General features: G+C 42.2%; 1 protein-coding gene across 1 annotated transcript in view; it reads right to left on the bottom strand.

Annotated features, from left to right (window-relative positions):
- LOC115129549 (teneurin-3-like) overlaps positions 1-13,351 on the bottom strand; it is a 74,208-nt gene that overhangs the window by 35,068 nt on the left and 25,789 nt on the right. Inside the window, exons 8-14 of the mRNA XM_029660004.2 lie at positions 10,815-11,000; positions 7,335-7,481; positions 6,911-7,130; positions 4,815-4,934; positions 3,223-3,484; positions 2,600-2,867; positions 1,909-2,052 (exon numbers count right to left, since the gene is read on the bottom strand). Coding sequence (XP_029515864.2) covers positions 1,909-2,052; positions 2,600-2,867; positions 3,223-3,484; positions 4,815-4,934; positions 6,911-7,130; positions 7,335-7,481; positions 10,815-11,000 — 1,347 coding nt within the window. The remainder of the gene's footprint in view (positions 1-1,908; positions 2,053-2,599; positions 2,868-3,222; positions 3,485-4,814; positions 4,935-6,910; positions 7,131-7,334; positions 7,482-10,814; positions 11,001-13,351) is intronic.

Here is a 13,351-nt window from a genome sequence, read left to right as displayed (position 1 = left end):
GTTGTGAAGATAAAGTGCTATTTATGTATCGGGACTGAATTTCTTAAGGGCTTCATCCTGCAGACTATAAAACTAACACGTGGCCCACGACTCTCCGAAATATGTCATGCCAACAACCAAGGCCAACAAGCACTTCAAATATTAACATGTGGTAAAGGGCATACATAATAGGTATAAGCTTTCCCCTGTAAGGCCATCTGCCATGGCATGTGTTTGGGGAACGAATGAGGGGGGAAAGATAAAGTTTGAAGACAGGGTTGTGCCACTGCCATCTGAGTGTCTGTTGACTGAGGAACCATTAATCATTTCACACACTTCACATTCTATCTGTGGGTGAAACTAATGGGATTGTGAAATGGAGGATAGATACCCTGCTGTCGGCAAATTGATTAACCTGCTGACAGGCAGGGAGAAGTTAAAGAGGAAATTGTCATTCTCCATTTTTAATTTTTTTTTTTACCTTTTCTGATTTAGGCACATTTCAGAATCTATTTGAAGAGCTTAGAAATAAATAAAAAATTATGAAAATGGTGAAAACTCTTTAGAGTCCTGGTAGTTACGACGCCATCTGTGTAGGAATGTGTCTTTCATTTCAGTCATTCGTGTATCAATATCAAACTACACAAATCTTACGAAACAATTCTACTGAAACCTCATACCTAATAAACATAATTCACCACATTTTATATGAAGACAAACGCACATTGATGCCCAATCTAATGCAAGAAAGTATTAGCATATCATATGTCGAAGATGCAAAGCAAGCATCTACACATCTGTTGATCACGAAGCTTCACATCTAGAGACAGCGATCCCCCCCCTACTGTGCGCTGGCGCTGCTGTGTGAAGACTTTGAGATGAGCTAGCTTTACCTTGAGACAGGTGGGATAAAACACAATGCTCCGGCAGCAGTCAGGCTGGAACAGATCTCAATGGGTTTTTTTCAAAGCTCTTTGCAAAACTTTGTGTGCTAGGTGCTTTTGACAGATTTGGTTCAGCTAAACGCCAGCTATTTCCCATGTTTAATGAACAGCCATAGAAGAAATAGCATCGTGTGGTAAACACAAAAGATGCAGATTGACTTCTGTACACTAGTTCAATTAACATTGTCCTGAAGCATATTGTAACAAATAATCTGCTAAGAAAACCCAGTTTTGTATATGGAGGAGATGGTTAGCATACATGGTTAGCATACATGGTTAGCATACATGGTTAGCATGGGTCCATGGCATAACTGGGTATGACAACCGACAATCAAACAGACTTTTTACTAACATGAGTAAACATTGGTTATAGCCATAGCAACAATTTCAATAGAACCTGAAAGTGATATACAAACTATGGGCTCGATCGAGTGTCAAAAGGCAATGAGCAAATATTGCTGTAACCTCCTCAATGAAAGGGACAGTCAGTAGTGAAAAACTGTGCTCAGAAGGACACAAATAGATGAAAGGGTGACACAAATTCCCTGAGACAACTGTGACAAAGATCGAAAGCTTGGATGAGAGCTTACTGTCACACAAACCAGGGCTGAAAGAGAGAGGCCTAGTGCATTCTCATTCAAAAGAGAAGTTTGGCTAATAAAAGTAAAGAATTGTATGAGAAACGTATCCCATCTTGGCCAGCAAAGGCCATCTTGTTGCATAAATAGCTGAGTAGGATGGAATCTCTGAGTAGGATGGGAGCTCTGCATTGTGTCTGATTTATTCTATCATTAATATGAATGATCGACCCGTCAAAACACTGCTCTGTTCTCTGTAAATGAGATGATGAACCATATTTCATCTTGATCTGAGCAAGTAATGCTGCATTTCAGGGTAGAGATCACCTGTCCATAACACGTCTATCCTACAACCGCACACACACAGGCATAACAGATCCATGTAACAAAAAAAAATGAAGTCTTACCATTTTGAATGTCCAATACATGGTGCTTGTCCAACATCCATCCCCCCATGTTAGAGGCATCCAGTTCATAACCTTGTAAAATGGCTGTCCTCTTCTCCCAGAGGATCACATCCAGGCAAGATTCATACTCATATCCCACAGACACTAGAAACAACAACAGTGTCTAATAAATTACGTCTGTAAATCTACCAGGAGCCTTTAAAAGTAATGAAGCTTGTGGCGTATAAGCATGAAAACTTGTAAAATCTCTTCATGATTGTAGAATTTTCTCAGTAGGTAGGAGGTATAATCTCAGATGAGTGTTCACTAGTATCCCAATAGGCACTGCTGCATTGCAAGCATATAAAGTATGAGATACTGCTAGCTCACTGAACAGAGTGCATCTGGATATCAAATTACCATATAACCTGGAATAACTCAGGATTGTGTAAGGAAAAATTTATCAAAATGAGCATGACCTTAAAAACATATATTTTCCTGTGGTTCAACTGGTGAGTAATTACACACGAAAGTCAGCTAACCATACGAAACATGCTGACTGCCAAAACAATCAGGAAGTACAAAGGAAAGCAATACCATGAGTTCATCCAAAATGTAACCTTCTAGACTACACCTGGACCTGACAACACTGTCAGATGATGTTTACATAACATCTTCAGACAACAGTGTTTCAGTGTCGGCGGAAACTCACCTATAGCCTCTGACAAGCCATAGACCTTCTGGTTGTAGGCGTCTGTCTTGTCCCAGACGAATGTGTACGAAAGGTCTGGAAAGGCAGGTAACGATTTCTGGAACAATCTGCCCATGACAGCAACCTTCAGATGGACCTTCATTAGTCCGAACGGGAGTCGTTCTTGGGTCATGAGGACTTTGAGGATGGGCTTGTAGCCGGATGTGCGGGAGCTCAAGTAAACCAGATTGAGGTCACTTCCGGGTATGGCCACCTCCTCATGGAGGACCTATGATTTGAAGCAGAAAAGATACTGAACATACTGTTTGTTGAGTGTGTTAAAAAAGTGACTTTAAAAATGTCTGTGGTGCAGCAATTGTACACCGTTAATGTGATAAACTCTTTCTCAGGGTGATGGAAACGTTACCTTTGCTTGCAATCATCGAACAATTACCTATGTAATTAAATACATTTGCGGAGACTGACAGTGCAGTTAAATTGACTTTGCATAGTTTTTTTGTTTTTTTAAACTTGGCTGCAGCGCAGGGAAACTTTTAATGCACCCAAATGCACACTGCAGCGACAGTCATATGCTTTGGGAAATAGACACCTGGCAGTAGGTTTTAGACCAGAGCTAATCTCACCTGGGTCTCAGGGATGATGGGGCTGTCCTTGGGAGAACTCCTGTAGAAGGTGGACAGGGGGGAGGCCAGGATGAGGGGGCTGGGCCTGAGCAGTCCAATGAGGTGACAGCTGGGGATGTTGTTGTTCTCCCTCTTCATCATCACCGTGTCCATCACATGGAACACCTTCCAGGGCAACCAAACAGTGCGGTGCAGTGTGGGAAAAGGATCACGCTTCAAACTCAGGGTCAGCGAGGCACCACCATTGGCCAACAAGTCAAACCTGGAGACGTCGCCATAAACGTGGAGAAGTGATTAAAAAAAATAAGGTTTATATATTTACCCAGTGTGACTTACTTGAAGGCCAAATAACATTTGCTGCTCTCCGGAAGACAATGCATTCAGTGGAAACTCAAATATATATTCACAAACTTTGGCGGGCTACAAAACAGATTATATATTTTTTCAAAGAAACAAAGAACTTGTTCTTATCAGTTGCCTTATTCCTTTGCAGCTCACATATTATTATCATTCACTGAATCTATTTTACTACTTTGGTTTATTCAGCCATGATGCACTGAGACACTTAAAAAGTGAGAATTTGGTTGAGAAGTCTTGGCTTAGCTTCTCTGGTGGGCCAGTTTTAATTAGTACCGCAGAGCGCTGAGAAGAGTTACTGGTTTGGAAATGAAGGGGGAGTCTTTGAAGTGGTGCTCTATATATTCAGCGAGGTTCACCACCCAGGGGTAAAGCATCGGCATGGTGACACTACACACAGTACCCCCCTACCCCCACACCATCTTCTCTCCCTCTCTCCATCCACTTTGGGCAGTGGGGAGCTCACAGCCAAGCTTTGATGCTGTTTCTGCTCTCTTAAAACCCTGAGCGGATATGCTGGCTAACCAAGTGTGATTACCCCCTGTCATTTATCATGCTCTGTGTCAGAGGGGTTACAGGGAGGTATATCTGGAGACATCAGCTTATCCTTGGCGGCTATCGCCAATCCCCTACTTCTGCGGTTCCTGCTCCATAAGAGTCACGACACCAGTCCCAGATATTACTAAACATTCTAAGCCTTCTATTCCAGACAAACATAATGCACATATTTTGTTGCCAATTTCAAAAAGACAACAGATTGTATGACGATAAACTTGAGTTGAATGTTTTCCCTGAAATGTATGTATGACGTTGTTTTCTTTAAGAGTGAGAAAGTGAACCACAACTCCATGGTAATAGCCCAAGAAGAACAGATACTAATCCTGTGTTAGTCTACAATGCTGGCAGATTGATTCTGCCCTGGCTGATTCAATGCATTTTAAGCAGTCTTGTTCTAAATGGCCTCAACCACGGTGATATTTGCATGAGGTATTGTTGAGGGACACAATGCTTCGCTGTTTTGACTGAATAGCTCTTTTTCAATTGCTTTGGACACCGTGGATCTGGGATACACTTTAAGCATGCCCGACCTTGCTGAAGCATGCTGAACCTTGTTCTGAGGACAGAGATTGTGTGCGGTCTTCTAATCCGTGTTAATTACGTGTGCTATGTATGTGTGTGCATGTGCGTGCATGTTTATGTGTGTGTGTGTGTGTTCGTGTGGGTGGCACTCTTACATCCCGTCCTGGCGTGTCACGGTGTAGCCATAATCAGGGTAGTCCCGGAAGGACACGTTGACGCCGATGAGGGGCGTCCCGTCTCCCGTCAGTACTTGACCCCGGATAATTGACGCCAGGCTGTGCCGGTGAACAAACACAAAGAGGATTAAGTAAACAAACAAACAAGCTGCATCTGTTAACATCTGTCCTCCCTCGGCAAGTGTACCGGCAGTCTGATTTACTGACCGTTAAAAATACACACGTCAGCGATTGTTATTCATGAAATGGCTTGCCCTGGCAACAGCCTTCTCTTTTTACCCCTTTTAACAGCCCATAACTCATTCCAAATAGGCTTTGCAGCCATTGAAGGCCTCTTACTTTTAGGAGTTTACCTGTGCAAGTTTTTAAGAATTGAGGGGGAACCATTTGCATATCAATTTTTCCACTTAGCTCTTTCTTGGACACGCGGTGCATTCGTACATTCCTAAATGTGAGGTAATTTGTTTAAATTGGGCAACAGTGTGAAAGTGGATTTATCTTCAGGTCATTAAGGATATGAGGTAGGGATCATCAACAGCTTTCTCCTATCTGTTTCCTCACTCCGACATGCCTCATTTAAAAAAAACTTTGCAGTCTAGAGGAAGAAGGAACCTCTGTAGGTCCACTATTCTCTCCTCGTCATTAATCTTCTACAGGCTGGCTGACCCTACAAGAGCTAACCCCTAAATAAACATGAAGTCAAATCACCTAAGCAATGTTTAGTAATGTATTTCACACAGTCCCTCTCTGTCAATGTCTAACAGTGGTTTTCTCCAGGACATCATATAAAGCCCAGCGGAGGAATTCTAAGGGGACATCGAATATGGCTGTGGGACTCAACACAACAAATGTGAGGTATTAGTCTTTATGTCACGTGAGAGAGGATAGTTTTTAGAGCAATGGCATGGAATCCAATCAATTTTATTCTATTTTCCTTGGCTAGCCCTCTTGTTTTCCATGGGTTTAGGTGAGAATGGAAAGACCTCATAAAGCATTTCCCCCCTTGCCCTGCTAGACATTGGATACAGCACACCGAGACAAAACAAACAATGCTACGGGTAGTATCCATCATGCTCTGGCACATTCAATGGACTTTTTCAGTTGCATTTTATGTTTCATATTTAGTTGGGATAGAGCAGAAATCTTCACTTTGAAACAAGACATTGTAAATTTAAAAAATCCACGATAATCCAACAAAATATTTGCCACAGTCAAATGAAGTTCAGATATTGCTAATGTGCTTTTACCATGAATCCCATTCACCTCATTTTGACCCCCGCGAAAAATCGAATCAAGTTCTATTTATTTTTAGTTGTTTCAGAAATGTAATTAATTTTGACAAACTTTGCGGAATGTCTGTGCTTAAAGACAAGTGCCATAATGTCTGCGACTATGAAACCAACTTCAAAGAGCATTAAATGTTACATTTTCAGTGAGTGAACTAATATGCATCGGCCAAAAATTGGAATCAACAGTAAGCTGAACACAATGACGAGGCGGATTATCAGGGACCCGGCTCGGGGATTGCCTCTATATTCTATATTTGCGGTAAAGCATGCTATTTACATAAGGATTACTCTCAAACTATTCTGCGAGTTACAGGGAATATTATTGCCAAAGCAACATGCAGTTGCCAATAATGTCCCACTCCATCAGACTCAAAACATATTCTACTTATGATTCAGAACAGACAGGCAAAGTGCATTGAGGTTCCCGGTGCAAACATATTTTTGTCTGCTGAGAAACTCGCTCACAAATTGATATCAGAGCCCCGGTGCTTAATTCATTGGTGATAGTCTTAAGCTTTTATGTTGACAAATTATGACATTTTCCATTACAAGGTTTCACATAAGGTTTGATACATCAAATCAGGTTGCTAAATCTGCAACTCAATAACCCCCCTTACTCATCAAGTCAAGGTCCCTAAGAGAGCTAAACCACAGTTATTCCCACAGGGGCAACGCCAGGACAAAACGATTCAATCGACTCAGTGTATTTCAACGATACAGTACTGACAACTCACGTTGGCTATCATTTCGATGCCCCACAGGACAGTTGGATTTGATGAAGCTCACCTGCTGTTGAAAGGGTTGTCCCCAGGTATCACGTGACTACCGCCATGCCCAACCAGGAAGCTGATGCGCTCGTAGAAGCCTCTGAGGGCCGACTGAGTGGAGGAGGAGCCTTGACCTTGGCTCACGATGCTTGTGGGATCTGGGGATCCGCGGCAGTAGGGCTGGCCCTGGCAGGAGCTCTGCGAACAGCAGTCTGGGTCCATGCAGTCCACTAGTCCATCTGTCAAACAAAGATGCAACAGTGTTGACATGGGACAATACCCTAACTCGGTGCTCCTTCAGAATATCAATCCTGTGAATTAGACTGATCAAATAAAACACTTTGTAAACAGAATGGTGCCTCTATTTGGTTCAAACAGTCCACTATATGGACACAAAGTCATATCATTGGAAAAGAGTGAAGAATTATGGATGGCGTTCTTACCCCTCTCGTTGTCCTTTCCATCTGAGCAGAAGGTCTCCGTGGCAACATCACATCCTAGCCCTCTCCATCCTGATTGGCAGATGCAGCGCCACCCGGCTTGGTCCAGAATGCACCTCCCGTTGCTGTTGCACAGCCCAGGGCACCCATCTGCCAAAACAACCATGTAAATCACACAAGGTAGCCAATCAGAGAGAGGGAGACAGGTTGAAAGGAGAAGACAACACCTGTTCATTCAGGGACAGGAAAACAGGGACAAAATGAAAACGACAATACAAAGTGGACAGACGGTACATAGATTTCTGACAGCAATTAGTGGTGGGGTATAAAGAGACTGTAATTTCACATGGGTTTTTACTCTGAGTTGCATACCATTTCAGGGCCCTTTGAAATGGAAATTGTCTTGGCAAATTTTGGATATTAAGAATGCATGGAGGCCAACACACAGTAGGATAATAGTGGTTACCACTGCAAATAAACTTGCTCGTCTTTTTTATTATACGCTGATTAGTCAATGTTATTCTAATCCTATCTGAAGTATCAGCACCAAAAAAACAACAACACATGTATCTTGGCCTAAAACCAGCGCAACACCCATGTGAAGGTACTATCAAGGTAAAGACACGGGATAGATAGAGGTAGAGACAAAAGGCAGAGGGTCGATGTTGACGTAGTCTCAACATCTCCACTTGATACCAGGATATTGCTTTCCTTTTTTTCCCCCACAGGGTGGAAGATAGAAAAGAGCTAAGTGTAAGTGACTGGCTACATCCACTTAGTGCTGCTTCTGACAGACACATACAAGGATTCAGACAGGAAAAGGGGGACCGAGAGTGTTTGACTAGTTAGGACAGACATGTATGAAGGTACCCGGGACCACAATACAAACAGTGATAGACTGGGACATAAGACATTGGTACGTCGTGCTAGGGGAAGAAAACAGAGAGCAGGCGAGTGATTGTTGGTGACAACTCTCTGGGGTAGTCATTCCGTTACCTTTATATCCTATCTTGACCGCTCCTATTACCATTGAAGAGAGGGGAAACATTTGCAAAAAAATTTTTTTTTTTTTTTACTTCTGTCTTGCAGGAAAATCTAGACTGACAAACATTATCTGAGTGTAGCACACAAGGAGAAATAAAGAGCTGAACCGGTGGCAGAAAAATAGATGCACTTGACAAACATGGTATGCAATACTTTGTGACGCTTCAAAACCACATGGTTGACACATTGCGATTCTGAAACTGTTGAGGGAAGGAAAGTTACCTGCTCACGCCATTTACAGGGGTTGGTTTACATTTTCAGTCTGACGTTTTTTGTTGTTGTTGTTGTTGTGTATTGAGGCGAAACAGAAAGGAGCGAGAAAGACTGGAAAGTACATTACCTGATACTCTTGAATCCAGAGCTTGTCGGATAAGAGGAAAGGAGAGGCAGACCCGAAAGACAGAGAAAAGTAAAAAGAGGTGTAGAGAAGTGTTATTACAGAGGTAACATGCACAGATAGCATGACAAGGAAACTACTAATTAGTTTGCACTATGAATGTTTCACAGTTATGTGTGTTAAGGTGCCGTCGAGCAAACTTTCAGGCTTGCCTGATAAGCTACATTGCCATCCCAGGAGTGGCATACTTTCATTCATAACAACATACATCCATGTATTAAACCTTCCACATGAAGTAAATAACAATGTACAGTACATTCACATAGAGCATTAAAAAAAAAACTACTTTACAACTGTATAGCTACCGCTGTTTACTGACAAACACATGAATAGCAGTATAGTGTGAACTTGTGCACTCGGTTACACCATCTATCCAGCTTACAACTAACCACACCTTTACCATTCAAGAGACGTGTAGCTTATTGTCCTTCAAGTACACATCCAGAAGTACTTCAGCTTATAGTCATCCCAGTACACATACATATGCACTGGTACATCAGCTATATATTACAACTATCAGTGTGTTGGCCTATTCAATTGTCATGTGCCTTATTGTCCTGCCAGTTGTCCTGCCACTGTATATCAGCAATTCAACCACTTCATCATTGGATCAAACAAAGCATGTCAGTGAATTCCCAGGAACACTTGAATGAAAAGAAAGACGTTGGTAGTAAACATCAAAAGAAGAAGAAAAAAAACGAATGGAAAGTAAAAGCAAGAGCGGCGCCTAAGCCTCCCAGATTAAAAACAGGATCGCAATGTGTCTGACAATAGCTCGTCCGGGGAAGCGGTCTATTCCAGCCCCTTCGTCAGAGTCTCGCCATGTAATGTGATTAAAGGTGCTTTGTGCGAATAGAAGTTATTCAGAAAGCCTTGGGGGGTAAAAAAGGAATAAGCTACTAGTTCCCGGCAAGAATGCCTGCCTATTCATCCCAGGCGCATCTACGGCTAGGAATTGGTTTCCTGATGGGGGTCTTAAACAGGAAGATGTTGAAAGGGATGGGATCTTAGTTCTCATTGAGGAGGCAGAGATTAATAACGTCAGGAATGCGACCCCTCCAATCACCCCGGCCCAATCTCATCTCTCTCTCTCCTCGTTTCTAAGCACCAGTCAGCTTCATTCTCTGGATGGGATAACTGCTGACGAAAGTCTTGTTCATATGTAATTAGGGTTGAAGAGTTTGAAGAGTCGCGGGCGGGGTCTTTGTTTCAACGAGAGGATGATGTTACCGAGTGGGTTTGGGTGACACAGGGTGGAACGGTACATGATGCGCCACGTCAACAGTTTAACTGTCACCTTTTTGACAGGAGCAGCGTGTCCAGGAAGTTGAGGTCACAGGTCAAGGGGAAGCAACCTCACAGTGCTCATTATCTCGATTAATGCACAGCGAAGCTGTCATCTCGAAGACGGGCTATTCCAGTGAGACAAAGCTGAATAAGACCATAGTCCTGGCTGGCCCTCATTTCCCTTAATACCTGCCCTTACTGTATAAGAGGTAGGATTCGATATGTAGATCGAAGAGCATGCCAAATCCATTGCCATTGGGAAAGAGAAAAATGGGGATGTCAGGTGTCAAGGATAGTGAGAGTGAAATGGAATGGGAAAGAGGGTTAGCGGTACCAGGGACAGGATCAGTTCCATGGCAATTCATGAATCGAATTGAAGTTCAATAGGGAAATTCCATACTCAATTCAGCCAGCAGAGGAATTGACCCCATCTCTGTACAATACTGGTAAATATATTTTGAGGACATAGTCAAACCAGTATGTTATGCAATAAATATAGCTTTAGAAAATGCTTACTTTATACTTCTTTATTACATAATGCAAAATTCCCACCAAGCTCATCAACTTTGATGACTGCATTCAAGATACTATTGGAATAAACTCTTGGGCATATTCAGGAGCATCGGTGGATATTTAATCGTTACATTACTGCCTCTTTATAGTGGTTCTCTACTGAGTGTGGGTGGAGGATAACTGCTAATCTGCATTGGGTAATTTACCAGTTATGAATGGCTTTACATGTCAGTACGACTTACCAATAGTGCAGTGCTCTCCTGTCCAGCCCTGGTGACAGTCACATTTGCCCTCTCGGCAGACGCCATGATCTGTACAGCGTTGGTGACAGTCTCTCTGGTTGCACTCTGAGCCTGCCGATCCTTCCTCACAGTGACACGTCCCACTGACACATGCTCCGTGGGGGCTGCAGTCCACCGTGCACATCTCTGACACACACGCAACCAAAAATAGAGTCGTCCATCATACACTGGACAGACTGGTTCTGTAGTTATGTACAGTAATTTATAGTTCTTTCGACCGGAGTTCGGCACGCGTAAATTGAACGCAATTCCTTTTTTTATGCTCTTTTCTCTCTACGCGTATTCTGACTTTAAACTTAAGTATGAGAATAGCATGCTATTCCCCTTCCTATTCTTTTGGGAGTGGAGATCAAATCAATTCTACAGATAGAATTAAGTAAATGTCAGAATATGGTCTTTCTTTAAGCGCGATGAATAAGGCCGAGGAGCCTGTCGGTTCCAAATGGCACAACATCTACTTTCCTTTTTTATTTTTTTACAAACTGATAAGACAGTAAGCTGTTTGAATAAGGGGATTTTAAATAGACCAGTCATATGGCAGCAAACTGAAGCATATCAACATATCACCTTTTCCACAGTTAAGTTCATCAAACGCCGGCCTTATAAGTTGCAGGGATGGAATTTGGAGAACCAAGCTATAGGCTTCTGTAGCAATGTGCAACAGTATAGCACTAAACTTACCGAGTTGATTTATGATTTCTATAATGTTTTAATTATATCCCCAGACTTTTCACTGTACTTTTTTCAATTTGTATTGTGTTAAACATTTGCCACTATCGGTAGCCACTGTCAGTTATACCCACACACATGTATAACGTCACTTTAGTGTTAGTTTCCTAACATTTTGCATCATTCCATTATATTGTTAGTTTATCTTTCTTTCCTCTGTCATGTGGTTGTTCTGAAGATCACTAGCAATAGTGGATCATATTAGGCTACGGTATTACAAGTTGTGCAATAATTTGGGATCATTATGGAACTGACCATACGTAGCAGTTTAAACCTGGAGTCTGGAGCACAGTTCACGACAACTAGACCATTGTCATCACACTTCCATGATTAGTGAGGAATATTAGTGTAGATTTATAGATTTATAGAGATAATATTCAAGCCCAATTATACACTTCCAATATTTAATGGATTGAATGATTGAATATGGCAACTTGCAGGATGAATCAAACTACTGTATTTTTTATTTACCAATTTATTTCCTGCATAAAGGCTTCCCAAACATTTTTATTTATTATTCATAAATACTTTCCTAACCCTAAATAATATACTATACCAGAGTATTTTTTAAATCTACCAGTTTGAGCTGAAAAGGAAATGAATGTGTGCATTTATATCGTTTTATTTTTATTTTTTAAAATTAATTTGACCCCTTTTTTCTCCCCAATTCATGGTATCCAATTGTTAGTAGCTACTATCTTGTCTCATCGCTGCAACTCCCATACGAGCTCGGGAGAAGGTTGAAAGTCATGCGTCCTCTGATACACAACCCAACCAAGCCGCACTGCTTCTTAACACAGCACGCATCCAACCCAGGAGCCAGTCACACCAATGTGTCGGAGGAAACACCGTGCAACCTTGGTTAGCATGCACTGCGCCTGGAGTCGCTGGTGCGCGATGAGACAAGGATATCCCTACCGGTCAAACCCTCCCTAACCCGGAAGACGCTAGGCCAATTGTGCGTCGCCCCACAGACCTCCTGGTCGCAGCCGGCTGCTATAGAGCCTGGGTGCGAACCCAGAGTCTCTGGTGGCACAGCTGGCACTGCAGTACAGCACCCTGCAGTACAGCACCCTGCTTTATTTAAATACGTACAGTCTGAATCGGGCCCATTGTGAATAATCCCTTCTTTGTGGTTCCATTTCTGCAGTCAGTGTCAGTTATGATTCAGCTGTGGCTGTGTAACTAATCTTTACATATTGATTGAATAAAGAAGTGCAAAGCCTGCGCTTTGCTGTTCAGATGTGAACAACACATTTTCCTGAGCCCCCTACCCCCAAAAATATCAAATGCGTTTTGTCTGTCGTTGCTTCATTTTCATTTATTTAACTGGCAGAGCAGACTAAACAAGGCTTAACAAGGCAGAGCAGACTAAACAAGGTTACCATAATTTTTGAATGACTACCCCATCTCTGTTCCCTACACATACAATTGCTTTTAAGGTTCCTCAATCGCATAGTGAATTTCAAGCACAGATTCAACCAAAAAGATCAGGGAGTTATTTAAATGCCTTGCAAAGAAGGGCACCTATTGGTAGATGTGTAAAAATAAACAAAAGCAGAGGCTGAATATGCCTTTGAGCATGGTGAAGTTATTAATTAAGCTTTGGATGGGGTATCAATACACCCAGTCACTACAAAGATACAGGCGCCCTTCCTAATTCAGTTGTCGGAAAGGAAGGAAACTGTTCAGTGATTTGACCATGAGGCCAATTGTGATTTTAAAACAGTTACAGAGTTTAATGGTTG

Source organism: Oncorhynchus nerka, linkage group LG5 (assembly GCF_034236695.1).
Source record: "Oncorhynchus nerka isolate Pitt River linkage group LG5, Oner_Uvic_2.0, whole genome shotgun sequence".
Taxonomy (NCBI): Eukaryota; Metazoa; Chordata; class Actinopteri; order Salmoniformes; family Salmonidae; genus Oncorhynchus; species Oncorhynchus nerka.
This window is presented reverse-complemented; position numbering and strand designations above follow the sequence as displayed.